The 24,417-nt window shown below is 53.3% G+C and overlaps 2 protein-coding genes and 1 non-coding gene across 9 annotated transcripts; 2 read left to right on the plus strand and 1 right to left on the minus strand.

Annotated features, from left to right (window-relative positions):
* Nucleotides 1-245: 245 nt before the first annotated feature.
* Nucleotides 246-15,381, plus strand: GIPR (gastric inhibitory polypeptide receptor). Of its 2 annotated transcripts, XM_028838699.2 has the most exons (13): nt 246-464; nt 1,480-1,579; nt 2,160-2,267; nt 4,020-4,123; nt 5,256-5,359; nt 5,864-6,008; nt 8,758-8,917; nt 9,132-9,192; nt 9,519-9,588; nt 9,715-9,803; nt 9,913-10,051; nt 14,910-14,951; nt 15,035-15,381. In XM_028838699.2, the coding sequence occupies exons 1-13, from the start codon at nt 393-395 to the stop codon at nt 15,239-15,241; spliced, it is 1,401 nt and encodes a 466-aa protein (XP_028694532.1). In that variant the 5' UTR covers nt 246-392; the 3' UTR covers nt 15,242-15,381. The 2 variants fall into 2 exon arrangements, with proteins under 2 accessions (XP_028694532.1, XP_077836492.1); XM_077980366.1 differs by lacking the exon at nt 2,160-2,267.
* On the plus strand, nt 6,109-6,195 carry MIR642 (microRNA mir-642). Its single transcript, NR_032663.1, has one exon. It is a non-coding gene; the product is annotated as a microRNA mir-642 (primary transcript).
* A 4,672-nt stretch (nt 15,382-20,053) lies between the features above and the next one.
* On the minus strand, nt 20,054-24,407 carry SNRPD2 (small nuclear ribonucleoprotein D2 polypeptide). 6 transcript variants are annotated; one of them, XM_077976492.1, is made up of 4 exons: nt 24,302-24,368; nt 21,819-21,932; nt 20,991-21,170; nt 20,060-20,328 (listed from the first exon to the last, which is right to left on the minus strand). In XM_077976492.1, the coding sequence occupies exons 3-4, from the start codon at nt 21,140-21,142 to the stop codon at nt 20,154-20,156; spliced, it is 327 nt and encodes a 108-aa protein (XP_077832618.1). In that variant the 5' UTR covers nt 21,143-21,170; nt 21,819-21,932; nt 24,302-24,368; the 3' UTR covers nt 20,060-20,153. The 6 variants fall into 6 exon arrangements, with proteins under 6 accessions (NP_001180521.1, XP_077832618.1, XP_077832619.1 ...); XM_077976493.1 differs by lacking the exon at nt 21,819-21,932 and adding an exon at nt 22,997-23,092; XM_077976494.1 differs by lacking the exons at nt 21,819-21,932; nt 24,302-24,368 and adding exons at nt 22,160-22,476; nt 23,838-24,191 and having other exon boundaries at nt 20,991-21,305.
* Between the last annotated feature and the right edge of the window lie 10 nt (nt 24,408-24,417).

Raw genomic sequence — 24,417 nt, forward strand, 5'->3', positions numbered from 1 at the left:
CAAGGCGGTCCCCCGGTTCCCAGGAGTCTGTAGGTACAGACTCGCGGTGACACTGACACTTCCGCCCAACGTAGCTCTAGGGCAACCGCCCGCTCAGCAAACACCCCCCTTCCACCTTTGCTGCCCCAGCAACAGTCAGGGGCGGCCGGGGAATCACTTAAGGGGCCCCGCCCACCACCGGAGTCCCACCCACTCCTGTACCTCTCCCTCCCCGCAGATCATCACGCCTGGGAGTTGGGGGAGCGGGTGTGCTGCCTCGGAGTCCGCGTGTGTGAATCCTTGAGACTGGGTGACGCTGGGGTTGGAGTCGGAGGGCAGAGGTGCTGACCCTGTCCTGGGACCTTCCGGGCCTGATCGCCCCTACACGAACCAGACCCTTCGCCGCCCTCACGATGACTACCTCTCCGATCCTGCAGTTGCTGTTGCGGCTCTCACTGTGGGGGCTGCTGCTCCGGAGGGCGGAGGTGAGGACGCGAGGAGCCAGAGGAGCTCCAGGCTTGGAGGGAGGTATGGGAACGGTTTTAGGGCTTCCCTCGTCCGGGCGCGGTCGCTCACGCCTGTAATCCCAGCACTTTGGGAAGCCAAGGCGGGTGAATCACCTGAGGTCAGGAGTTCGAGACCAGCCTGGTGTGGTGTTAGCCGGGTGTGGTGGTGGCCGCCTGTAATCCCAGCTACTCGGGAGGCTGAGGCAGGTGAATCACTTGAGCCCGGGAGGCAGAGGTTGCAGTGAACCGAGATCGTGCCACCGCACTCCAACTTGGGTGACAGAATGAGACCCTGTCTCAGGAAAAAAAGAAAAAAGGCTTCCCTTAGCGCAAAGAGAGTTTCAAGACTGCCCCGCTTGCCCAGATTCAAGTTGTTGGGTGGTATTTCGTTTGTTTGTTTTCTTTTTTTGAGACGGAGTTTCAGTCTGTCACCGAGGCTGGGATGCAGTGGCATGATCTGGGCTCACTACAACCTCCGTCTCCCGGGTTCAAGCGATTCTCCCGCCTCAGCCTCTCAAGTAGCTGGGATTACATGGGCACTCCACCACGCCCGGCTAATTTTTGGATTTTTAGTAGAGACGGGGGTTTCACCGTGTTGGCCAGGCTGGTCTCGAACCCCTGGCCTCAAGTGACCCACCCTCCTCGGCCTCCCAAAGTACTGGGATTGCAGGCCTGAGCCACTGTGCCCGGGCCCAGATTCAAGTTTTGATTATTGTTTCCACTCCCTTTTTTTCCCCCAACAAACCCTCCTGATAATTTCCAGCCACCCCCTCCCCAATTTTCTTGAAGGTTTTCAGTCTCCCATAGCAACTCCATTGGGTGGCTTCCAGGCACCCCACCCCAAAACTTGGAACTGGTTTCCAAGCCACCAAAGACTCCCGAGCAAAACGCGACAGCCCCTTGAAGTCTCTCTGGGGCGCTTCTGGCCCACATGGAACTAGCAGCCTGGGAGCGGGAGTCGGTCTGGGGGGTCCTCCCTTCTTTCTTTTCCTAGACAGGCTCTGAGGGGCAGACGGCGGGGGAGCTGTACCAGCGCTGGGAACGGTACCGCAGGGAGTGCCAGGAGACCTTGGCAACCGCGGAACCGCCTTCAGGTGTGACCAGGAGGGCTGGGGACGCTGAGAGGGGTGGGCTTGGAGTGGGCTGGGGTGGGCCTCCGGCAGACGGGCAGCCGCGGAACCGCCTTCAGGTGTGACCAGGAGGGCTGAGGCTGAGAGGGGTGGACTTGGGGTGGGCCTTGGGCTGAAGGGCGGAGAAGAAATCTCGGGGCGATGTGGGCTGGAGAGGCCCGGGGGCTGACCTGAGCGTGGTGGGAACTGGCGGCAGGACCACAGTTCCTTCGGAAGGCCTGAGAAGAAGCTCGAAATGGGTGGAGCCTTGGGCGGGGCCAGCACATAAATAAACCTTGAAGGGGGCGGGGTTTGGGATGAAGACTGAAGGGCCCCTCCAGGTGGGACGATCTGGGGACGGGACTTGTTTGGTGGGAGGAGCCCAGAGTGGGGCAGGGAGGAGGGGCGGAGCTTTGAGGCTGGTGGGAGGAGCTTGTGGCCCAGCCGGGACGGAACGCCCTCCGAGTGGGCGGGGCTAGAGCCGGGCTTGGTGTGGCCGGCGGAGAAGCACTGGCCCACTGCGCAGTAGGTCCACTGGGCACCTGGCCCTCATGCCCTCTCCCAGGCCTCGCCTGTAACGGGTCCTTCGATATGTACGTCTGCTGGAACTATGCTGCACCCAACGCCACTGCCCGTGCCTCCTGCCCCTGGTACCTGCCCTGGCACCACCACGGTGAGGTGTTCCCTGGGCCCAGAGCCCTCCCCAGACACAAACAGCTGCTAACCTTTGCCCCCAGACTCCTACATCCGAGTCCTGCAGCTCACCTGCACCCCTCTCCTGCTCTTCTTTGCCCTCTACTCCTTTCTACCAGGCTGGGTTTCTCCTGTTTGTCCAACCCTGACTCTCTCACATAATGCAGCTTCTCTGTCTCCATATCTCTTTCTATTTATTTATTTGGAGACGAAGTCTCCCTCTGTCACCCAGGCTGGAGCGCAGTGGGATGAACTCGGCTCATTGCAACTTCTGCCTCCCGGGTTCAAGCGGTTCTCCAGCCTCAGACTCCCGAGAAGCCGGGATTACAGGCCTGCGCCACCACACCCGGCTATTTTTTTTTTTTTTTTTGGATTTTTAGTAGAGACGGGGTTTTACCATGTTGGCCAGGCTGGTCTCGAACTCCTGACCTCAAGTGATCTGCCGGCGTTGGCTTCCCAAAGTTCTGGGATTACAGGCGTCAGCCACCACGCCCGGGCACCACAGCGTTCTTATTTTGTCTCCTTTTCCTGAGTCTGTCAGTCTCTGGGCATCTTAGCCTAACTAGCTATGTCGCCTCGGGCAGTTTATTTATTTAACCTATTTTTTTTCTTTTTTCTTTTTTTTTTTTTTTTTGAGATGGAGTCTCGCTCTGTTGCCCAGGCTGGAGTGCAGTGGTGCGATCTCGGCTCGCTGCAAGCTCCACCTCCCGGGTTCACGCCATTCTCCTGCCTCAGCCTCCCAAGTAGCTGGGACTACAGGCGCCCACCACCATGCCCGGATAATTTTTAGTATTTTTTTAGTAGAGACGGGGTTTCACCGTGGTCTCGATCTCCTGACCTCGTGATCTGCCCACCTCAGCCTCCCAAAGTGCTGGGATTACAGGCGTGAGCCACCGTGCCCGGCCCCTACTTTTTTCCTTTTTGAGACAGAGTCTGGGTCTGTCACCCATGTGGTGGCGGCATCATAGTTCACTGCAGCCTCGGAACTCCTGGGTTCAAGCGATCCTTCCGCCTCAGCCTCCCAAATAGCAGGGACTAGAGGCGCATGCTAACACATCCAGCTAATTTTTTTTTTTGGCAGTGACAGAGTCTTGCCATGTTACCCAGGCTGATCTTAAACTCCTGGCCTCAAGGGATCCTCTCACCTCAGTCTCCCAAAGCGCTGGGATTACAGGCCTATTTAACTTTTGTTGTTTTTGTTGTTTTGTTGTTGTTGTTGAGACGGAGTCTGGCTTTGTTGCAAGGCTGGAATGCAGTGGCGTGATCTCGGCTCACTGTAACCTCACCTCCCAGGTTCAACCAATCTCCTGCCTCAGCCTCCCAAGTAGCTGGGACTACAGGCGGGCGCTACTACGCCCAGCTAATTTTTGTATTTTTAGTAGAGACAGGGTTCCACCATGTTGGCCAGGATGGTCTCGATCTCTTGACCTCCTGATCTGCCCATCGCAGACTCCCAAAGTGCTGGGATTACAGGCGTGAGCCACCGTGCCCAGCCTTAACTTTTTGTATCTCAATTTTCCCATATGTAAAACTAGGTTAAGGATATTACCAATTCCATGGGCTTGTATGAATATTAAATTAATACATATAGCATGCCATATAAGGGTTTATCATCATCATCATCATGGTCACCACTTCTGCTCTCTCCCTCTCTGTTATTGTCTCACAGTTTGTCTTTCTGTATTTATCTCTTTCTCTGTGTGCCTTAATTCCCTCTCTTCTTTCCCCACAGTGGCTGCAGGTTTCGTCCTCCGCCAGTGTGGCAGTGATGGCCAATGGGGACTTTGGAGAGACCACACACAATGTGAGAACCCAGAGAAGAATGAGGCCTTTCTGGTAAGAAGAGGTGAGGGCTTCAGGTTAGGAGTCCAGGGAGAGAAGGAAAGGCAGTAGATTCAGGCAGGGCCTGAAATCCCTTGGACTATTCAGAGCTCTGGGTTGTAAGTGAGAGAAACTCAACTCAGACTTGCTTCAAAGAGCGAGACAGAAAGATGTATTGGCTTATGTGATGGAAAACAATAAGATGGCTGGGTGCTGTGGCTCATGCCTGTAATCCCAGCACTTTGGGAGGCCAAGGAGGGTGGATCACTTGAGGTCAGGAGTTTGCGACCAGCCTGGCCAACATGGCAAAACCCCGTGTCTACTAAAAATACAAAAATTAGCCGGGCGTGGTTGTGTGCACCTGTAGTCCCAGCTACTCAGGGGGCTGAGACATGAGAATTGCTTGAACCCAGGAGGCAGAGGTTGCAGTGAGCCAAGATCGTGCCACTGTACTCCAACCTGGGTGACAGAGTGAGACTCCATCTCAAAAAAATAAATAACTAAATAAAAGAATGCTCTAGTTGGGCTGAGCTCAGTGGCTCATGCCTGTAATTCCAACACTTTGAGAAGATGATTGCTTGAGCGCAGGATTTTGAGACCAGCCTGGGTTACATGGTGAAACTCCATCTCTACAAAAAATACAAAACTTTGGCCAGGAGCAGTGGCTCATGCCTGTAATCCCAGCACTTTGGGAAGCCGAGGTGGGCGGATCACGAGATCAAGAGATTGAGACCATTCTGGCCAATATGGTGAAACCCCGTCTCTATTAAAAATACAAAAATTAGCTGGGCATGTTGGTGCGCACCTGTAGTCCCAGCTACTCTGGAGTCTGGGGCGGGAGGATCGCTTGAGCCCTGGAGGGCGAGGCTGCAAGGAACCATGATCCTGCCAGAGTACTCCAGGGCAACAAAGCAAGACTATATCTCAAAAAAAAAAAAAAAAAAAAAAAATTATCTGGTTGGCTGGTCACATGCCTCGTGCCCTGGAGCTGAAGGGTGGAGTCGGCCCTTCTCAAAAAAGGGTAAGCTGTTCCCCAAGAGAACATAGGGTATTTGGGCAGAAACAAAGAGCAGAGGTCCTTCCAGTCTCTCTCTGGGCCTGGGACTTCGAGCCAAGCCTTGTTCCCTTCCCCTTCTCGCCCCCCCAGGACCAAAGGCTCATCTTGGAGCGGCTGCAGGTCATGTACACCGTCGGCTACTCCCTGTCTCTCGCCACACTGCTGCTAGCCCTGCTCATCTTGAGCTTGTTCAGGTGGGACTTGAACCCTGAGTGGTGGCGGCAGAGATGTGAGCTCGGCTTCAGTTTGTCCAGTAAGATGGGGTGGTCTGGTTCCACCAGCTCCAACCATCCACTGGTGGTTCTATGGGGAGCAGTGGGGGTGGTTAAAGGAGCTCTCTTTGGTGGCTGATGCCTGTAATCCCAGCTCTTTGGGAGGCCAAGGCACGAGGATCGCTTGAGTCCAGGAGTTTGAAATCTGGCTGGGCAACATAGTGAAACCTTGTCTCTGCGAAAAATAAAAAATTAGCTAGGCATGCTGGTGGTGCACCTGTGGTCCCAGCTATAGTGGGGCGCTGAGACAGGAGGATTGCTTGAGCTCGGGAGGTTGAGGCTGCAGTGAGCCCTGATTGTGCCACTGCATTCTAGCCTGGGTGACAGAGTGAGACTCTGTTTAAAAAAAAAAAAAAAAAAAATAGAGCTCTGTGTGGCTGAGGGCAGCTCTCCAGGGGCCCCCAAACTGCCTTCCAAATTCCCTAGGCGACTACATTGCACTAGAAACTATATCCACATCAACCTGTTCACGTCTTTCACACTGCGAGCGGCGGCGATTCTCAGCCGGGACCGTCTACTGCCTCGACCTGGCCCCTACCTTGGGGACCAGGCCCTTGTGCTGTGGAACCAGGTGGGCATCCTCCTTCCATTCCTCCAAATGGGAATCTTGCTTCTCTGGTGGGACCAGGAAGTTCTCAGTGCATTTCCTATCTCCTACACTCTCACAGTTTATCTGAGCTGGGAGGGTCCCTCTCCAAATGTGTCTTGGGGTGGGGGATCAAGACACATTTGGAGAGGGAACCTCCCAACTCGGCCTCATTGAACTCTCCCAGCCTATCACTCCCATATTGGAATTTTCCATTCCTCTCCCTCATTATCTCACCCATCACTGAACTTTTTCACCAATGAGAGAATCCACCTGCTGGAGGTGAGGCATGGCAGGATACAAGAAAGTAACTGGGGACTGGGATGTGGTAGGTGCCAGTTTGTTACTAGGAGAAAGGGTGGGAGAGGCTAGAGGCTGGGAGTAGACGTGGTGAGAACTATCTAGTCGAAAGTTGGACCATACCAATTGTTAAGAAGCCATAGTGGACGGGCGCGGTGGCTCACGCCTGTAATCCCAGCACTTTGGGAGCCGAGGCAGGTGGATCACCTGAGGTCGGGAGTTCAAGACCAACCTGACCAACATGGAGAAACCCTGTCTCTACTAAAAATACAAAATTAGCCAAGGTGGTGGCACATGCCTGTAATCACAGCTACTTGGAAGGCTGAGGCAACAGAATCGCTTGAACCTGGGATGCAGAGGTTGCGGTGAGCCGAGATCGCGCCATTGCACTCCAGCCTGGGCAAAAAGAGCGAAACTCTGTCTCAAAAAAAAAAAAAAAAAAAAAAAAAAAAAAAAAAAAAAAAAAAAGCCATAGCACACACCCAGGCACAGTGGCTCACGTCTGTAATCCCAGCACTTTGGGAGGCCAAGGCGGGCAGATCACGAGGTCCGGAGTTCAAGATCAGCCTGGTCAATATGGTGAAACCCCATCTCTACTAAAAATACAAAGATTAGCCGGGCGTGGTGGTGCGCACCTGTAGTCTCAGCTACTCAGGAGGCTGAGGCAGACGAATCACTTGAACCTGGGAGCGGGTAGATTACAGTGAGCTGAGATTGCGCCACTGCACTCCAGCCTGGGTGACAGAGCCAGAGTCTGTCACAAAAAAAAATTTTTTAAAAAGCCATAGCAGCCGGGCGCGGTGGCTCAAGCCTGTAATCCCAGCACTTTGGGAGGCCGAGACAGGTGGATCACGAGGTCAGGAGATCGAGACCATCCTGGCTAACACGGTGAAACCCTGTCTCTACTAAAAAATACAAAAAACTAGCCGGGCGAGGTGGCGGGCGCCTGTAGTCCCAGCTACTCAGGAGGCTGAGGCAGGAGCATGGCGTAAACCTGGGAGGCGGAGCTTGCAGTGAGCTGAGATCCGGCCACTGCACTCCAGCCTGGGCGACAGAGCGAGACTCCGTCTCAAAAAAAAAAAAAAAAAAAAAAAAAAGCTATAGCATGGCCCAGAAGTGGCTCATGCCTGTAATCCCAGCACTTTGGGAGGCTGAGGTAGGCGGATCGCTTTCTGCCCAGGAGTTCAAGACCAGCCTGGGTAACATAGCAAAACCCCATTTCTACAAAAACGTACAAAAATTAGCCGAACATGGTGGCCCGTGCCTGTACTCCCAGCTACTTGGGAGGCTGAGATGGTAGGATCACTTGAGTCCAGGAGGTTGAGGCTGCAGTGAGTTGTGCTGCTGTGACAGCGCCAGTGCAATCCAGTGAAAGACTGAGACCCTGTCTCAAAAAAAAAAAAAAAAAAAATGAGGGTTTGGACACGGTGGCTCATGCCTGTAATTCCAGCACTTTGGGAGGACGAGGCAGGCAGGTCACGAGGTCAGGAGTTTGAGACCAACCTGACCAACATAGTGAAACCCCATCTCTGCTAAAAATACAGAGTGTATTTGTATTTTTGGGTGTGGGGTGCTTGCCTGTAGTCCCAGCTACTCGGGAGGCTGAGGCAGGAGAATCACTTGAACCCGGGAGGCAGAGATTGCAGTGAGCTGAGATTGTGCCATTGCACTCCAGCCTGGGTAACAGAGCAAGGCTCCATCTTAAAAAAAAAAAAAAAGAGGAAGCCATAGGGCAGGAGAGTCCATAATGTGGGTACTGGCAGGAGAGTTCAGTTCTTAGAAGGAGCTGGGGTGACCAGTGACAGAGGTCACATTTTGGGGATCTAGGGGGAACTGATGGCAATGATGGAAGATACCCATTTTTTTTGTTTTTTTGTTTTGTTTTTCTGAGACGGAGTCTCAAAAAAGAAGCGGATTCTTTTTTTTTTTTTTTTTTGAGACGGAGTCTCCTTCTGTCGCCCAGGCTGGAGCGCAGTGGCGCAATCTCGGCTCACCGCAACCTCCGCCTCCTGGGTTCAAGCCATTCTACTGCTTCAGCTTCCCAAGTAGCTGGAATTACAGGCGCCCGCCACCACGCCCGGCTAATTTTTGTATTTTTAGTAAAGACGGGGTTTCACCACGTTGGCCAGGCTGGTCTCCAACTCCTGACTTCAGGTGATCCGCCCACCTCGACCTCCTAAAGTGCTGGGATTATAAGGCGTGAGCCACTGTGCCCAACCAGATACCAATTGTTAAGGGGTTCAGAGTGGGAGAGTCCATATAGGGAAAGGGAATAGAGTGAGAGAAACCAATCACAGATACCATTCACTGGGGACACAGAGTGGAAGCACCTTTGATGGCAAGAGATGGGGTGGAAGGGCGATCAAGGTTGGGGGAGGTTCGGAGACACCCAGGCAGCGCTGACTACCTCTCTACCGGTCTGGCCACTCCCTAGGCCCTCGCTGCCTGCCGCACGGCCCAGATCGTGACCCAGTACTGCGTGGGTGCCAACTACACGTGGCTGCTGGTGGAGGGCGTCTACTTGCACAGTCTCCTGGTGATCGTGGGAGGCTCCGAGGAGGGCCACTTCCGCTACTACCTGCTCCTCGGCTGGGGTGAGCCCCGATCCCGTCCCCCGCCCAACCCAGCGCGCCTCTCCTCGGCTCCCCCAACTGCCCTGCTGGTTGGCCTCTGGGGGTCTCCTCCCGTCTCTAGGCTTCTGCCTCCCCCACCCCGACAGAGGAATTCCGCGGGTCTTGGGCCTGGCGGGGCCCGTGAGCGCGCTGACAGCTGCGGCGGGGTGGGGGGGCGGGGTCGGGGTCTGCACAGGGGCCCCCGCGCTTTTCGTCATTCCCTGGGTGATCGTCAGGTACCTGTACGAGAACACGCAGTGAGTTGCAGGGTCTGGGGCGGGGCGTGGGAGGTGGGCGGGGCTTTGAGGGACGTGGGCGGGTTGTGATGGAAACGTGGGCAGGGTCGGAAGGCTATTCGGTGCTGGGGGTATGTGGGCGGGATCCAAAGGAATGCGGAGCTAGGAAAGGTTGTGTTCGAGGGCAACCGGCAAGGGGAGGGAGTGGGGCCTAGATCGTAATGGGCGGGACCTTAGAGAATTTGTGTGGTCTCAAGTGCGGTGGGCGGGGCCTAGCAAGCAAATGAACGTGGTGATCGGTGAGTCTAGAGTTTTTCTATCTCTTAGCTCTACTCCGCCTTCCTCAGGTGCTGGGAGCGCAACGAAGTCAAGGCCATTTGGTGGATTATACGGACCCCCATCCTCATGACCATCTTGGTAGGATCGGTCCCGCCTCCACCAGGCCGTCCTCAGGGATTTACCATTCTGGGAAGTGGGGTGCCACCTCTTCCTCCCCCTCCAGAATGGGATCGCGGCTGGCTCAGACCTTATCTCTCCCCACAGATTAATTTCCTCATTTTTATCCGCATTCTTGGCATTCTCCTGTCCAAGCTGAGGACACGGCAAATGCGCTGCCGGGATTACCGGCTGAGGTGAGGGCATGCGGTGGGGACCGAGGGGAAGGGGCCGGGTGCGAGATGGGGAACCAGGGCTGAGATGGGGAACCAGGGCTGCGGGATCACTGCTGCCCTCTCTCCCCAGGCTGGCTCGCTCCACGCTGACGCTGGTGCCCCTGCTGGGTGTCCACGAGGTGGTGTTTGCTCCCGTGACCGAGGAACAGGCCCGGGGCGCCCTGCGCTTCGCCAAGCTCGGCTTTGAGATCTTCCTCAGCTCTTTCCAGGTGCATAGGCAGGGTGCAGGAGCTCCATCCTTCCACCCAGGGCCTCCTCCCCAGAGGGGCACGAGAGCTGCAGTCGTTCTCTGGTGCAGCCACTGAATGGGGTGTGAAGATGAGATTTACTTCGTTCATTCATTCATTCATTCTTTTTTTTTTTTTTTTTTTTTTTTTTTGAGACGGAGTCTCGCTCTGTCGCCCAGGCTGGAGTGCAGTGGCGCGATCCCGGTTCACTGCAGCCTCTGACTCCCGGGTTCAAGCGATTCTCTTCCTCAGCCTCCAGAGTAGATGGGATTACAGGAATGTGCCACCACAGCTGGCTAATTTTGTATTTTTAGTAGAGATGGGGTTTCACCATGTTGGCCAGGCTAGTCTCCAACTCCTAACCTCACTCAGGTAATCCACCCGCCTCGGCCTCCAGAAGTGCTGGGATTATAGGCATGAGCCGTGTCGCCCAGCCCGTTCATTCATTCAATACAAAATACTAAGATAGGACTTTCCTGGGCTGCGGGGAGCAACAGGGACCGGGACAGGAGATTGGCAGCCCCAGCAGTGCTGCCTGCTAGTGAAGAGTGAGGGCTTTGAGGCTGGACACAGCTGGGGCCAAATTCAGGTTCTGTCACTTTCTAGCTGTTTGCCAGCTGTGTGACCTTCACCTCAGGGTTGAGAGTAGGGAGAGGTAAGTGAAGTGCCAACGTGCAGAATCTAAGGAAAGATTCATTCCAAAATTGAAAGCCCACCCTACACTTGCTTGTTTTACCTGAGTCCCCAACCTGCTTCACCTCATTCAGCCTCAGTTTTCTCATCTCCAAAGTGGGGACAATACCAGCCTCACTGGACAAGACTGTTCATTCATTAAATTCAGCAAAAAATTACTGAGCATGTATATATACTCAGCACTTCTCCAGGCTTATCACAGGGATATAGCCAAGAACCAAATGGTCCCTATCCTCCAGTGGGAAAGACACACTGAACACACTATAGAAGTAAGGCATACAGCTGGGTGTGGTGGCTCACACCTGTAATCCCAGCTTTTTGGGAGGCCAAGGCAGGCGGATCACCTGAGGTTGGGAGTTCCAGACCAGCCTGACCAATATGGTGAAACCCCGTCTCTACTAAAAAATACAAAAATTAGCCAGGTGTGGTGGCAGCTGCCTGTAATCCCAGCTACTCAGGAGGCTGAGGTGGGAGAATCGCCTGAACCCAGAGGGTGGAGGTTGCAGAGCACCAAGATTGTGCCACTGCACTTCTACCTGGCCACAGAGGGAGACCATGTCTCAACAAACAAACTAACAAAAAAGAAGTAAAGCATATAGAATGTCAGATGGTGAGATGTGCCTAGAGGGAGAATGAAGCAAGAAAAGAGATGACGAGTGTCCACTGAGGGATGGGGTTACTGTTTTATTTATTTTTATTTTTTTAGAGATGAGGTCTCCCTCTGTTGCCCAGGCTGGAGTGCACGGGTGTGATCCTAGCTCACTGCAGCCTTGGACTCCTGGGCCGAAGTAATCCTCCTGCCTCAGCAATCCTCCTGCCTCAGCCTCCTAAGTAGCTGGGAGCTCAGGAGCAAGCCATCACACCTGACTAATTTTTTTTTTTTTTTGAGATAGAGTTTCACTCTTGTTGCCCAGGCTGGAGTGCAATGGCACGATCTCGGCTCACTGCAACCTTCGCCTCGCAGATTCAAGCGATTCTCTTGCCTTAGCCTCCCAAGTAGCTGGGATTACAGGGGTGTGCCACCATGCCCAGCTAATTTTTTTTTTTTTTCTTTGAGACAGAGTTTCGCTCTGTCGCCCAGGCTGGAGTGCAGTGGTGCAATCTCGGCTAACTGCAAGCTCCACCTCCTGGGTTCAACCAGTTCTCTGCCTCAGCCTCCTGAGTAGCTGGGATTACAGGCACCTGCCACGACTCTCGGCTAATTATTGTATTTTTAGTAGAGATGGGATTTCACCATCTTGGCCAGGCTGATCTTGAACTCCTGACCTCATGATCCACCCTCCTCAGCCTCCTGAAGTGCTAGAATTACAGGTGTTAGCCACCTCGCCCAGCAAACTTTGTATTTTTGGTAGAGATGGGGTTTCTCCATGTTGGTCAGGCTGGTCTCAAACTCCCGACTTCAGGTGATCCATTTGCCTCAGCCTCCCAAAGTGCTGGGATTGTGCATGAGCCACTGCACCCAGCTGTTTTCTTTTTTGATATATAGTCTCACTCTGTCACCCAGGTTGGAGTGCAGTGGTGTGATCTCAGATCACTGCAACCTCTGCCTCCTGGGTTCACGCAATTCAGCCTCCTGAGTAGCTGGGATTAGGCGTGCACCACCACACTCGGATAACCTTTGTATTTTTAGTAGAGTTGGGGTTTTACCGTATTGCCCTGGCTGGTCTCAAACTCCTGCCCTCAATTGACCTCCCGCCTCGGTCTCCCAAAATGCTGGAATTACAGGCATCAGCCACCACGCCTGGCCAAATTTTTGTATTTTTTGTACAGATGGGGTCTTGCTATATTCCTCTGGCTTGTCTTGAGCTCCTGGGCTCAAGTGATCCTCCCACTTCGGCTTCCCAAAATGCTGGGATTACAGGTATGAGCCACCATGCCTGGCCAGGTTGCTGTTTTAGGTGGGGTCAAGGGAAAGCATTTCTGAGCAGACACTGGAACAGAGACCTGAAGAACGTGAGGGGACAAGCCAGGTAAGTATTTGGGGGAAATGTTTCAGGCAGGGAAATACCAAGGACAAGATCCCTGAGGCAGGAGAGTAGCTGGCGACAGGGAGGAAGACCAGGGTGCCTGAAGCATGGGAGCCAGTAGAGAGGCTGTGAGGAGATGAGGACAGAGAGGTGAGGGGCCTCGGGGGGCCAGATGAGGACTTCGACTTTTCCTCTGCTTGAAGCAGGGGCCATGGGAGGGCTCTCAGCAGAAGGATTTGGTCTGAGTGAGATTTTTTTTTTTTTTTTGAGACGGAGTCTCGCTCTGCCGCCCAGGCTGGAGTGCAGTGGCCGGATCTCAGCTCACTGCAAGCTCCGCCTCCCGGGTTTACGCCATTCTCCTGCCTCAGCCTCCCGAGTAGCTGGGACTACAGGTGCCCGCCACCTCGCCCGGCTAGTTTTTTGTATTTTTTAGTAGAGACGGGGTTTCACCGTGTTAGCCAGGATGGTCTCGATCTCCTGACCTCGTGATCCGCCCGTCTCGGCCTCCCAAAGTGCTGGGATTACAGGCTTGAGCCACCGCACCTGGCCTTTTTTTTTTTTTTTTTGAGACTGGAGTCTCGCTCTGTCACCCAGGCTGGAGTGCAGTGGCGCGATCTCGGCTCACTGCAACCTCCGCCTCCCAGGTTCAAGCAATTCTCCTGCCTCAGCCTCGTGAGTAGCTGGGATTACAGGTGCCCATCACCATGCCTGGCTAATTTTTTAAAATTTTTAATTTATTTTTTATTTTTTTATTTTTTTTTTGAGACGGAGTCTCGCGCTGTCACCCAGGCTGGAGTGCAGTGGCCGGATCTCAGCTCACTGCAAGCTCCGCCTCCCGGGTTTACGCCATTCTCCTGCCTCAGCCTCCCGAGTAGCTGGGACTACAGGCGAGTAGCTGGGACTACAGGCGCCCGCCACCTCGCCCGGCTAGTTTTTTGTATTTTTTAGTAGAGACGGGGTTTCACCGTGTTAACCAGGATGGTCTCGATCTCCCGACCTCGTGATCCGCCCGTCTCGGCCTCCCAAAGTGCTGGGATTACAGGCTTGAGCCACCGCGCCCGGCCTAAAATTTTTAATTTAATTTAATTTTTTTTTTTGAGGCAGAATCTTGCTCTGTCGCCCAGGCTGGAGTGGCACCATCTCAGCTCACTGCAAGCTCCACCTCCCAGGTTCATGCCATTCTCCTGCCTCAGCCTCCTGAGTAGCTGGGACTACAGCCGTCTGCCACCATGCCCAGCTAATTTTGTTTTTTTATTTTTAGTAGAGACAGGGTTTCACGGTGTTAGCCAGGATGGTCTCGATCTCCTGACCTCGTGATCCGCCCGCCTCGGTCTCCCAAAGTGCTGGGATTACAGGTGTGAGCCACCATGCCTGGCCTAGACTCTGCACTCCAGCCTGGGCAACAGAGCAAGACTCTGTCTCCCTGTCTCCAAAAAAAAAAAAAGAAAAACAAAAACAAAAACAGCAACACAATCTCACAACAATAAATTCTCACAACTACCACTATATTACTGCTCCATTTTCCAGATGAAGAAACTGAGCAGTTAAGCAGCTTGCTCAAATGGGAAATAAAGTGGAGAGGTGGTTTTTGAGTCCAGGGAGCCCACCTCCAGGGTCCGCAGTTCTTAACCCCCAGCCAGCAGTGCTCAGCTAACCTTCTGGGGCATACAGTGGGATTGGTGTGAGGGAAGCCAGGAACCAGTGAAAAAATGACCCTAATAGTTTAGGACAAAGGTGGTGGTAGCTGAGGTGTTTCAGGGCCTGGCAAGGGCTCGAGTTTATTAAGAGAACAGTTACATAGGCTGGGCGTGGTGGCTCATGCCTGTAATCCTAGCACTTTGTAATCCCAGCTGAGGCGGGTGGATCACCGGAGGTCAGGAGTTGGAGACTAGCCTGGACAACAGGGTGAAACCCCGTCTCTACCAAAAATACAAAAATTAGCCGGGCTTGGTGGAGGGTGCCTGTAATCCCAGCTACTCAGGAGGCTGAAGCAGGAGAATCGCTTGAATCCGGAAGGTGGAGGTTGCAGTTTGCCGAGATCGCGCCACTGCACTCCAGCCTGGGCAACAAGAGCGGGATTCCGACTCTTTAAAAAAAATAAAATAAACGGGGAGGGGGGCGCGGAGGCGGTTACAGTCCTGCCCCCACCAGCGATGTAACCCCCGCGCCTCCTCTGGCAGGGCTTGCTGGTCAGCGTCCTCTACTGCTTCATCAACAAGGAGGTAGGAAGAGCCCCGGCCGCCGCCCTCGCCCTCTGGCGGCAGCGCCGGGTACGGCGCAGCCTCTGAGCGCCATCGTGTCGCAGGTGCAGTCGGAGATCCGCCGTGGCTGGCACCACTGCCGCCTGCGCCGCAGCCTGGGCGAGGAGCAGCGCCAGCTCCCGGAGCGCGCCTTCCGGGCCCTGCCCTCCGGCTCCGGCCCCGGCGAGGTCCCCACCGGCCGCGGCTTGTCTTCGGGGACCCTCCCAGGGCCTGGGAATGAGGCCAGACGGGTGTTGGAAAGTTACTGCTAGGGGGCGGGATCCCTGTGTCTGTTCAGTTAGCATGGATTTATTGAGTGCCTACTGCGTGCCAGGCCCAGTATGGAGGACGCTGGGGAAATGGTGAAGGAAACAGAAAAGAGGTCCCTCCTGGAGATGACAACTGAGTGGGGAAGACAGACCGTGAACACAAAACATCAAGTTCCACACACGCTATGGAATGGTTATGAAGGGAAGTGAGAAGGGTGCCTAGGGTGGTCTGGGAGGTGTCTCCAAGGAGGTAACATTTAAGCCATCCCCGAAAGAGGTGAAGGAGATCACTTTGGGGAGAGCTGGAGAACAGGATTCTAGGCGGAAGCGATAGCATAGGCAAAGGCCCTTGGGCAGGAAGGCACTCAGCCTTGGCTGGAGTAGAATTAAGTCAGAGCCAACAGGTGGGGAGAGAGAGAGAGAAATGGGCAGGGGCACACAAGTTGGGATTTCATTTCAGGTGCTTTGGAGATTCTTAGGAGTGTCTCTTGGGGGTAATATTTTATTTTTTAAAAAATGATACAGGATCTCACTGTTACCCAGGTTGGTCTTGAACTCCTGGGCTCAAGTAATCCTCCCACCACGGGTCTCCCAAAGTGCTGGGATTACAGGCATGAGCCACCACGCCCGGCCTTTTTTTTTTTTTTTTTTTTTGAAAAGGAGTCTCACTCTGTCGCCCAGGCTGGAGTGCAGTGGTGCAATTTTGGCTCACTGCAGCCTCTATCTCCCGAGTTCAAGCCTCCCGAGTATCTGGGATTACAGGCATCTGCCACCATGCCCAGCTAATTTTTGTATTTTCAGTAGAAATGGGGTTTCCCCACGTTGGCCAGGCTGGTCTCGAACTCCCGACCTCAAGTGATCCACCCATCTCTGCCTCCCAAAGTGCTGGGATTACAGGCATGAGCCACTACGTCTGGCCCAAGTGGGCTAATGTTTCAAACAGATCCTTCTTGTCTGCCCTGTAGGAGGACAAATTGACAGGGGCAGGGGTGGAAGCTGGAGCCCAGAAAGGAGGGGATTGCAGGTGGGAAGCGACGGTGGCCGGACCAGGATGGAGGCCACTGAGGGGTATGAAGCAGTCAGATTTGAAGCTATTTCAGAGGTGGAAGTGAGAGAATTTCATGAAGGATCACAGGAGGACACAGCAGCAGAGAGGACTCCTTGGTTTTGGATGGAGGAGAGACGAAAGATAGGGAGATTGGGTTCGCGGAGGGTGAGAACCAGGCGTGCTCTCTGGAAATGTTAGGCTGGCAGTGTTTGTAGGACACCACAGGACAGGACACTGAGTGTAAGGGTCTGGCGCTCTCAGGAGAGGGGCGAGCTGGAGATAGTAATGTGAGAGGCACTGAGTCCTGAGAGGGTGATTTGGTGTGGACTGGAGCACAGGTGAGGCAAGGCAGGCCTCGCGGCTGAAACCTTATATCCAGAGCCGTTAGGGCCGCTGCTGGCTGCGGAGTGAGGACGCATATCCCCACTGTCCTGAGATGGGCGGCCTCTGGGACCTGGGAGAATGAGGGGGCATGCTGACAGTCTCATTATAGCTGGACCACCTGTACATACACCCACAAGACCCTCACCCCTAAATTCTCCCCCTACACATATGCACTTAGTTACTGTGTGGGTGTTGTCAAGCATTTTCCCTGGGGTCCGTGGCTCCCTGGACCGATGTGCCCCAAAGCTGAACTCAGCCTTTTCAAGCTTGTGGCCCTGCTGCCTGCTTCCCCTTTCCCCCACCTTATGGGTTCTCATGGGGTGGGGGCCTCAGGGCAGGCCCGTGTAAATAAAGTATAAGAAACAATTGCTTTTTGTCTTTCTTGGGTAGAAGCATCTTCTTGGCAGCATCACAAAGGGAAATGACTGAGGTAGGCTGCCTGGTGGGGTGCGGGCCCATGGTGGCTTTGCTCAAATTTATCCATGCTGCTACGAAAACGGGACACCTGCTGCCACTGTCCCTCCTTCCTGAGAGAGTCCCCAGGTGGCCATGTCACATGTGATCTCTGCGACATATACAAACGGATGGTACCTGCATCCTTGGGTTGCCTGACATGCCCATGAGTGACACTTAGGACCCTGCCTGGTGCTGGTGTGTGGGCAACGCTGGGCCAATTTGCCCAGGGCTATTCCTGCCACCTCTGCTTTTATTTCACCCTCTAAAGGCGGACGCAATGGAAAGCATGTGGGCAGGAGGTGAGGAAGGAAATTCAGACAAGCTGAGCAGAACGGCCAGGACTGGAATCTTGGGTGCCAACCCGCAAGGTAGAGAAACTGATTTCCATTTCCCAGTAAGTACAGGTCAACACCCAAGAAGGCAGGCAGGAACAGAACCCGGACTGTGACTCCAGGGCTGTGTTACTTTCTGCATCAGAACCAAACCCTGGGTGACCTCCTGTGGCATGCCCATTGTCCCAACTTTACAGATTAGGACACTGCAGCTCCATCTTGCTACCCAAGAGTTCAAACTTTTTCCGGAGGACCTGACTCCCCGGGTTTGGAAATAGTACCACTGTTTCCTAACTGGGTGACCCTGAGCAAGTCGCTTACCCTCTCTTGGCCTCAACTATCTCATCTATAAAATGAGATCACTTAGGACGGGCGTGGTGGCTCATGCCTGTAATCCCAGCACTTTGGGAGGCTGAGGTGGGCAGATCACAAGGTCAGGAGATTGAGACCATCCTGGTTAACACAGTGAAACTCCATCTCCACTAAAAATACAAAAAATTAGCCAGGCGTGGTGGTGGGCACCTGTAGTCCCAGCTACTCGGGAGGCTGAGGCAGGAGAATGGCATGAACCCAGGAGGCAGAGCTTGCAGTGAGCCGAGACTGCCCCACTGCACTCCAGCCTGGGCGACGGAGCGAGACTCCATCTCAAAAAAAAAAAAGGAGAGCTCCAGTATCTACCCCACAGATGGCTGTTTCCAATTAGATGTAGTAAATGCACACCTTTATAACCCCATAACCCACTGCTTTCTATATATCAGGCCTCTCTCTGCTGCAGGGTCCCAGCTCTGCCACAATGCTCACAGTGTATCTCAGGCCGTGCCTTTCTTTTCTTTTGTTTTTCTTTTCTTTTGAGATGGAGTCTAACTCTGTTGCCAGGCTGGAGTGCATCCATCAGGCTGGCATGCAGTTTCACCATGTTGGCCAGGATGGTCTTGATCTCTTGACCTCGTGATCCGCCTGTCTTGGCCTCCCAAAGTGCTGGGATTACAGGGTGTGAGGCACCGCGCCTGGCCCCAGGCTGTGCCTTTCACAGCTCAGAGTGGGCCACACACCTCACTGAGTGCGCACTGACCTCAGGGCTGCAAACTCTTGCACCTTTCAGGTGTTTGCCTATATCCAGAAGACACAGACATAGGCAGAGACAAAGATATGAGGGGAGGGCCTGCTGCAGTGGCTCACACCTGTAATCCCACCACTTTGGGAGGCCGAGGCAGGAGGATCACTTGAGCCCAGGAGTTCAAGACCAGTCTGGGTAACATAGCGAAATCCCATCTCTACAAAAAGCTGGCAGGAGGATCACTTGAGCCTGGGGGGGTCAAGGCTACAGTGAGCCATGATTGTGCCGCTGCACTCCAGCTTGGCAGACAGAATGAGACCCTGTCTCAAAAAAAAAAAAAAAAAAAAAAAAAAACCCCACAAAGATATGGGGAACACACGATGTGTGTGTCAGAGCAACACAGGGAACTTCCTTATCTCCCCCCCAATATATATACCACCTCCCCGCCTCCCTTTCCCACCTCCATCTATCTCCCCATATTTGTCAGAGAATTCCTCTCAAGGGTAATGCAGTTGAATTTGAGGGGCAGCAAAGCTCAGGGGTGAAGCCACAGGCTCAGGAGGTGAGTTTAAATCACAGTACCACCACTTCCTGGCTGGTTTGCCCCTGGAAAGTGACATCGTCTCTCTGTGTCTCAGTTCCTTCTTCTGGAAAAGGGGGAGAATAAATTAACAGGCCCACCCCAGAGCTGTTGGGAGGATGTTTGAAAAGTGTTAAGCCTGGCCTGATACCTAAACAGCTCAGCAAGTGTCAGTCAGGATCACTAGCAGTAATATTTAGCTACTGACTGCTTTCTTCTCTTTTTTTTTTCTTTTTGAGAGGGAGTCTTAGAATCTGTTGCCCAGGCTGAAGTGCAGTGGTGCAACCTCAGCTCAGTGCAACCTCTGTCTCCTGGTTCAAGCTATCCTCCTGCTTCAGCCTCCCAAGTAGCTGGGACCACAGGTGTACGCCACCATGCCTGGCTAATTTTGTATTTTTAGTAGAGACGGGGTTTCGCCACGTTGGCCAGGCTGGTCTCGAACTCCTGAGCTCAGGTGATCCACCCGCCTTGGCCTCCCAAAGTGCTGGGATTACAGGCGTGAGCCACTGCGCCTGGCCAATCTTTGTATTTTTAGTAGAGACAGCATTTCACCATGTTGGCCAGGCTGGTCTTGAATTCCCGATGTCAGGTGATTTGCCCGCCTCAGCCTCCCAAACTACTGGGATTACAGGCGTGAGCCACCATGCCTGGCCCCAAAAGATATTTTGGTCAAGCGAGGCCAATTCATTTTAAGAGGCAGAGAAGAGAGCAACAGAGTGACAAGGCGAAGCTCAGAAAGATTAAAGCAGGAGAACTAAAATATTCTCCAGTGCCACAACTGGGTGCTCATTTCCATCCAACCTGTTTGCTTTGCGGAGGGGGAAAGTGAGGCCTCGATGGGGCAGAGCCAGGGCCTCTCCACTTGCTCACGGGTCCTGGTCCCAGCATTCAATTTGATATTAGCTGCCTCCCCCAAGCCCTCCTGAATCCACCCCACTCACAAGGCTCTGGGAACACATACCACTAGAAAAAAACCACAGAGCTTTATTATTCTCAACACCAATGGCAATGGTCTTCATAGGACGAGAGAGTGAGTTCTGTCGATGGATAGGCAGCCCCTACTTGCCGGCGATGAGCGGGTTCCGCAGGACCACGATGACCGAGTCCCCACGCAGGAACATCTTGGAGATGTAGCGGTCTTTGTTGACTGGCTTGGATTTCTTCTTGCCCTTGCCGCTCTTAGGGACCTCAGTCCACATCTCCTTCACGTTCTCCAGCACCATGTTGCAGTGCCTGGTGGGGAACAGGGAGGGGAGGCACTGGGTGTGAGGGGGGTGCCTCTGACAGCGCTGCCTGCTGCTCGCCCCCTCCAGCAGCATGGCTTGGGGAAGGATGCAGGTGCTAGGCTGGATGACCAAGCTGCCAAGGCCAATTCTGCCAGTCCTTAGGTTGAGGCTGAGGCAAAGGACTGCACCTCTCTGTGCCAGTTTGTTCATCTTTAAGAGGGAAGACAATCACAGTACCTTCCTCACAAGGTCGTTGAATATTATCTTTTTTTTTCTTTTTTTTTTTTGAGACAGAGTGTCGCTCTGTTGCCCAGGCTGGAGTGCAGTGGTGCGATTTCAGCTCGCCGCAACCTCTGCCTCCTGGGTTCAGGCAATTCTCGTGCCTCGGCCTCCTGAGTAGCTGTGAATACAGGTGTGCACCACCACGCCCGGTTTTTATATTTTTAATAGAGATGCCGTTTCACCATGTTAGCCAGGCTAGTCTCGAACTCCTGACCTCAGGTGATCCACCCGCCTTGGCCTCCCAAAGTGCTGGAATTACAGGCATGAGCCACCACCCTGGGCCATACACCCCAGGCGTCTGAGAAACCTGTCTTTGAGCTCTTCAGACTGGAGCTAGGGCAGCCTCTCTAGGCCTGCACAGAACACCTCCCAGGACCCAGCACTCACCTATCGAAGGCCTTCACACGGCCCAGGAGTTTCTTATTGTTGCGACAGTTGATGAGCACTTGGGTGTTGTTCTTGACTGACTGAGTGAGCACAGAGAGTGGACCCGTGTTAAATTCCTCCTCCTCTCGCTTCTGCAGCTCCTCTGGGGTCATCTCACTCTTGGGCTTGTTGAGGAGGCTCCTGCATGGATAAACATGGAACCCACAAGTGAGAGAGGCTGGAGCTGTGAGGATGGGTGGTCAGGGCCTCAGCCTCAATGTCTCCCCAGCCTTGTCCCATCACATCCGTCCTGTTTGGCCTTCTGAGTATCACCAGCTGGATGCCTAACAGACATTTTCTTTTTCTTTTCTTTTTTTTTTTTTTTTGAGACAGAGTCTTGCTCTGTTGCCAGGCTAGAGTGCAGAGGCACGATCTCAGCTCACTGCAACCTCTGCCTCCTGGGTTCAAGCGATTCTCCTGCCTCAGCCTCCTGAGTAGCTGGGACTACAGGCGCGCGCCACCTCCACGCCCAGCTAATTTTTGTATTTTTAGTAGACAGTGGGTTTCACCACGTTGGCCAGGATGGTCTTGATTTCCTGACCTCGTGATCCACCCGCCTCGACCTCCCGAAGTGCTGAGATTACAGGTGTGAGCCACCGCGCTCAGCCAGACATTTTCAACTCTGCATGTCTCAGGTCGGGATCCAGATCACCCAACCACCGAAGCCTACCCTATCCACAGTGTTCCCCATCTGCCTTCTAGTTCTCTGGGCAAAAACTCTTTGTCAACTTGATTCCTCTTTTTCCCTTGCATCCTACAATAAATCTGTAGGAAGTGGCCATTTCTTACCATGGCCTCAGCCTCTGTCATCTCTGACCTGGAATCTTTCCGGTCTCTCTGCCTCCACCCATGTTCCCTGACAGTCTGTTCTCCACAGAGTGGTCTGAGGGGCTGTGCTAAAACCTAAATCATAACATGTCACTCTTCAAAGCCCTCCCAGGGGCTGGGTACGGTAGCTCATGCCTGTAATCCTAGCACTTTTGTGGTGCAGAGGTTGCGGTGAGCTGAGATCGCGCCACTGCACTCCACCCTGGCAACAGAGCAAGACTCCGTCTCAAAAAAAAAAAAAAAAAAAAAGAAAAGAAAAAAAAAGAAAATGTCTGTTAGGCATCCAGCTGGTGATGATTCACAAGGCGGGTGGATCACTTGACGTCAGGAGTTCGAGACCAGCCTGGCCAACACGGTGAAAACCCATCTCTACTAAAAATACAAACAAAACAAAAACAACAACAAAAAATTAGCCAGGCGTGGTGGTGCACGCCTGTAATCTCAGCTACTTGGTAGGTTCTGGCAGAAGAATCGCTTGAGCTCAGGAGTCGGAGATTGCAGTGAAGCGAGATCATGCCACTGCACTCCAGCCTGGGCAACAGAGCGAGACTCTGTCTCAAAAAATAAATAAATACAAATTAGAAAATACAAAAATTAGGCTGCATGTGATGGCTCACGCCTGTAATCCCAGCACTTTGGGAGGCCAAGGGGGGTGGATCGCCTGAGCTCAGGAGTTCCAGACCACCCAGGGCAACATGGTGAAACCCTGTCTCTACTAAAAATACAAAAAAATTAACGAGGTGTGGTGGCGCATGCCTCTAGTCCCAGCTACTTAGGAGGATGACGCAGGAGAATCGCTGTAGCCCCAGCAGCGAAGGTTGCAGTGAGCCAAGATTACACCACTGCACTCCAGCTTGGGTTACAGAGTAAGACTCCATCCCCCACCCCCAAAAAAAAAGTCGCTGGGCATGGTGGCGCATGCTTGTAATCCTAGCTACTTGGGAGGCTGAGGCAAGAAGATCACTTGAACCCAGGAGACAGAGATCGTGCTACTACACTCCAATCTGGGTGACAGAGCGAGATTCCATCTCAAACAAACAAAAGAAAATCCTCCCATGCCCCCCCGCCATCTCAGTGTAGAAAGTAAAACCCCGGCCAGGCATGGTGGCTCACGCCCGGCCAGGCACGGTGGCTCACGCCTGTAATGCCAGCACTTTGGAAGGTCGAGGCAGGTGGATCATTCGAGGTCAGGAGTTTGAGACCAGGTTGGCCAACATGGCGAAACCTGGTCTCTACTAAAAATATAAAAGTCAGCTGGGCATGGTGGTGGGTGCCTGTAATCCTAGCAACTCGGGAGGCTGAGGCAGGAGAATTGCTTCAACTCGGGAGGCAGAGGTTGCAGTGAGCTGAGATCGCACCATTGCACTCCAGCCTGAGCAACAGAGCAAGGCTATGTCTCGGGAAAAAAAAAAAAAGATTTTTTTTTTCCTTGGGAACAAAAGGTTTCATTCACTGATGTATCCTATGTGGCTTAAGCAGTGTCTGATACATAAACATTCAATGTAATATTTGGTGCACTAATAAATGAGCAAAATCATGCCAATCACTCGTTATCCCTTTAAGTTGTGAATTAGGTCGAAAACGCATCTGTCTCCAGCTCAAATGATCAGGAGAAGTCCCTTATTTCAAATCATTATTTCTAAAAGTCCTAACTTCCCTTCCCCAGTATTCGTTTTGATTTCTTTTGTTTCGTTTTGAGATGGAGTCTTACTCTTCGCTCAGGCTGGAAGTGTGCAGTGGTGCAATCTCGGCTCACTGCAACCTCCGTCTCCCGGGTTCAAGCGATTCTCCGGCCTCAGCCTCCCAAGTAGCTGGAATTACAGGGGCCCGACACTACTTCTGGCTAATTTTTGTATTTTTGGTAGACACGGGGTTTCACCACAATGGCCAGGCTGGTCTCAAACTCCTGACCTCAGGTGATCTGCCCGCCTCGGCCTCCCAAAGTGCCGGGATTTACAAACCTGAGCCACCGCGCCCGGCCTCCCCCAGTATTCGTAAAATCGCTGCCCCTTAACATTCACTTCAATAGGACTAATTATCTAGGACCCCCCTCCGTTATCGTTTAAAATATGTTTTTCATAATTAAAAAAAATTTTTTTTTGTAGAGACGGGGGTCTCGCTATGTTGCCTAGAGTAGTCTCGAAACTCCTGTGTTCTAGCGATGCTCCCGCCTTGGCCTACTAAAATGCTGGGATCACAGGCATGAGTCCCCGCGCCCAGCCCAGCGCGTTATCTGATAAAGCTGTCCCCTCTCCCGAAGTCACGATGCGTCAAAGGCCCCACGCCCGTTCTCAAACTCATCAGGAGAAAAGCAGGACGCTCCATCCCTAAAACATCTGCCCCTGTCCCCCACCCCGCTCTCTGCTCAACCCTTCCCACCCTCAATAGGTCAAAATTTCCACCCTCAACCTCCTTCCCGCCGCCTAAGCCTAGCCCGGCCTCACATGATGGTCACTAAGCTCTCCGTTCACTCCCGTTTCCTCCGCGTTGCTGCAGCCTGAGGCGAGAGAGGCGGGACTTCCTCTTCCTGCGACCCACTTCCGTTGGCGCCTGCGCAAAG

Source organism: Macaca mulatta, chromosome 19 (assembly GCF_049350105.2).
Source record: "Macaca mulatta isolate MMU2019108-1 chromosome 19, T2T-MMU8v2.0, whole genome shotgun sequence".
Lineage (NCBI taxonomy): Eukaryota > Metazoa > Chordata > Mammalia > Primates > Cercopithecidae > Macaca > Macaca mulatta.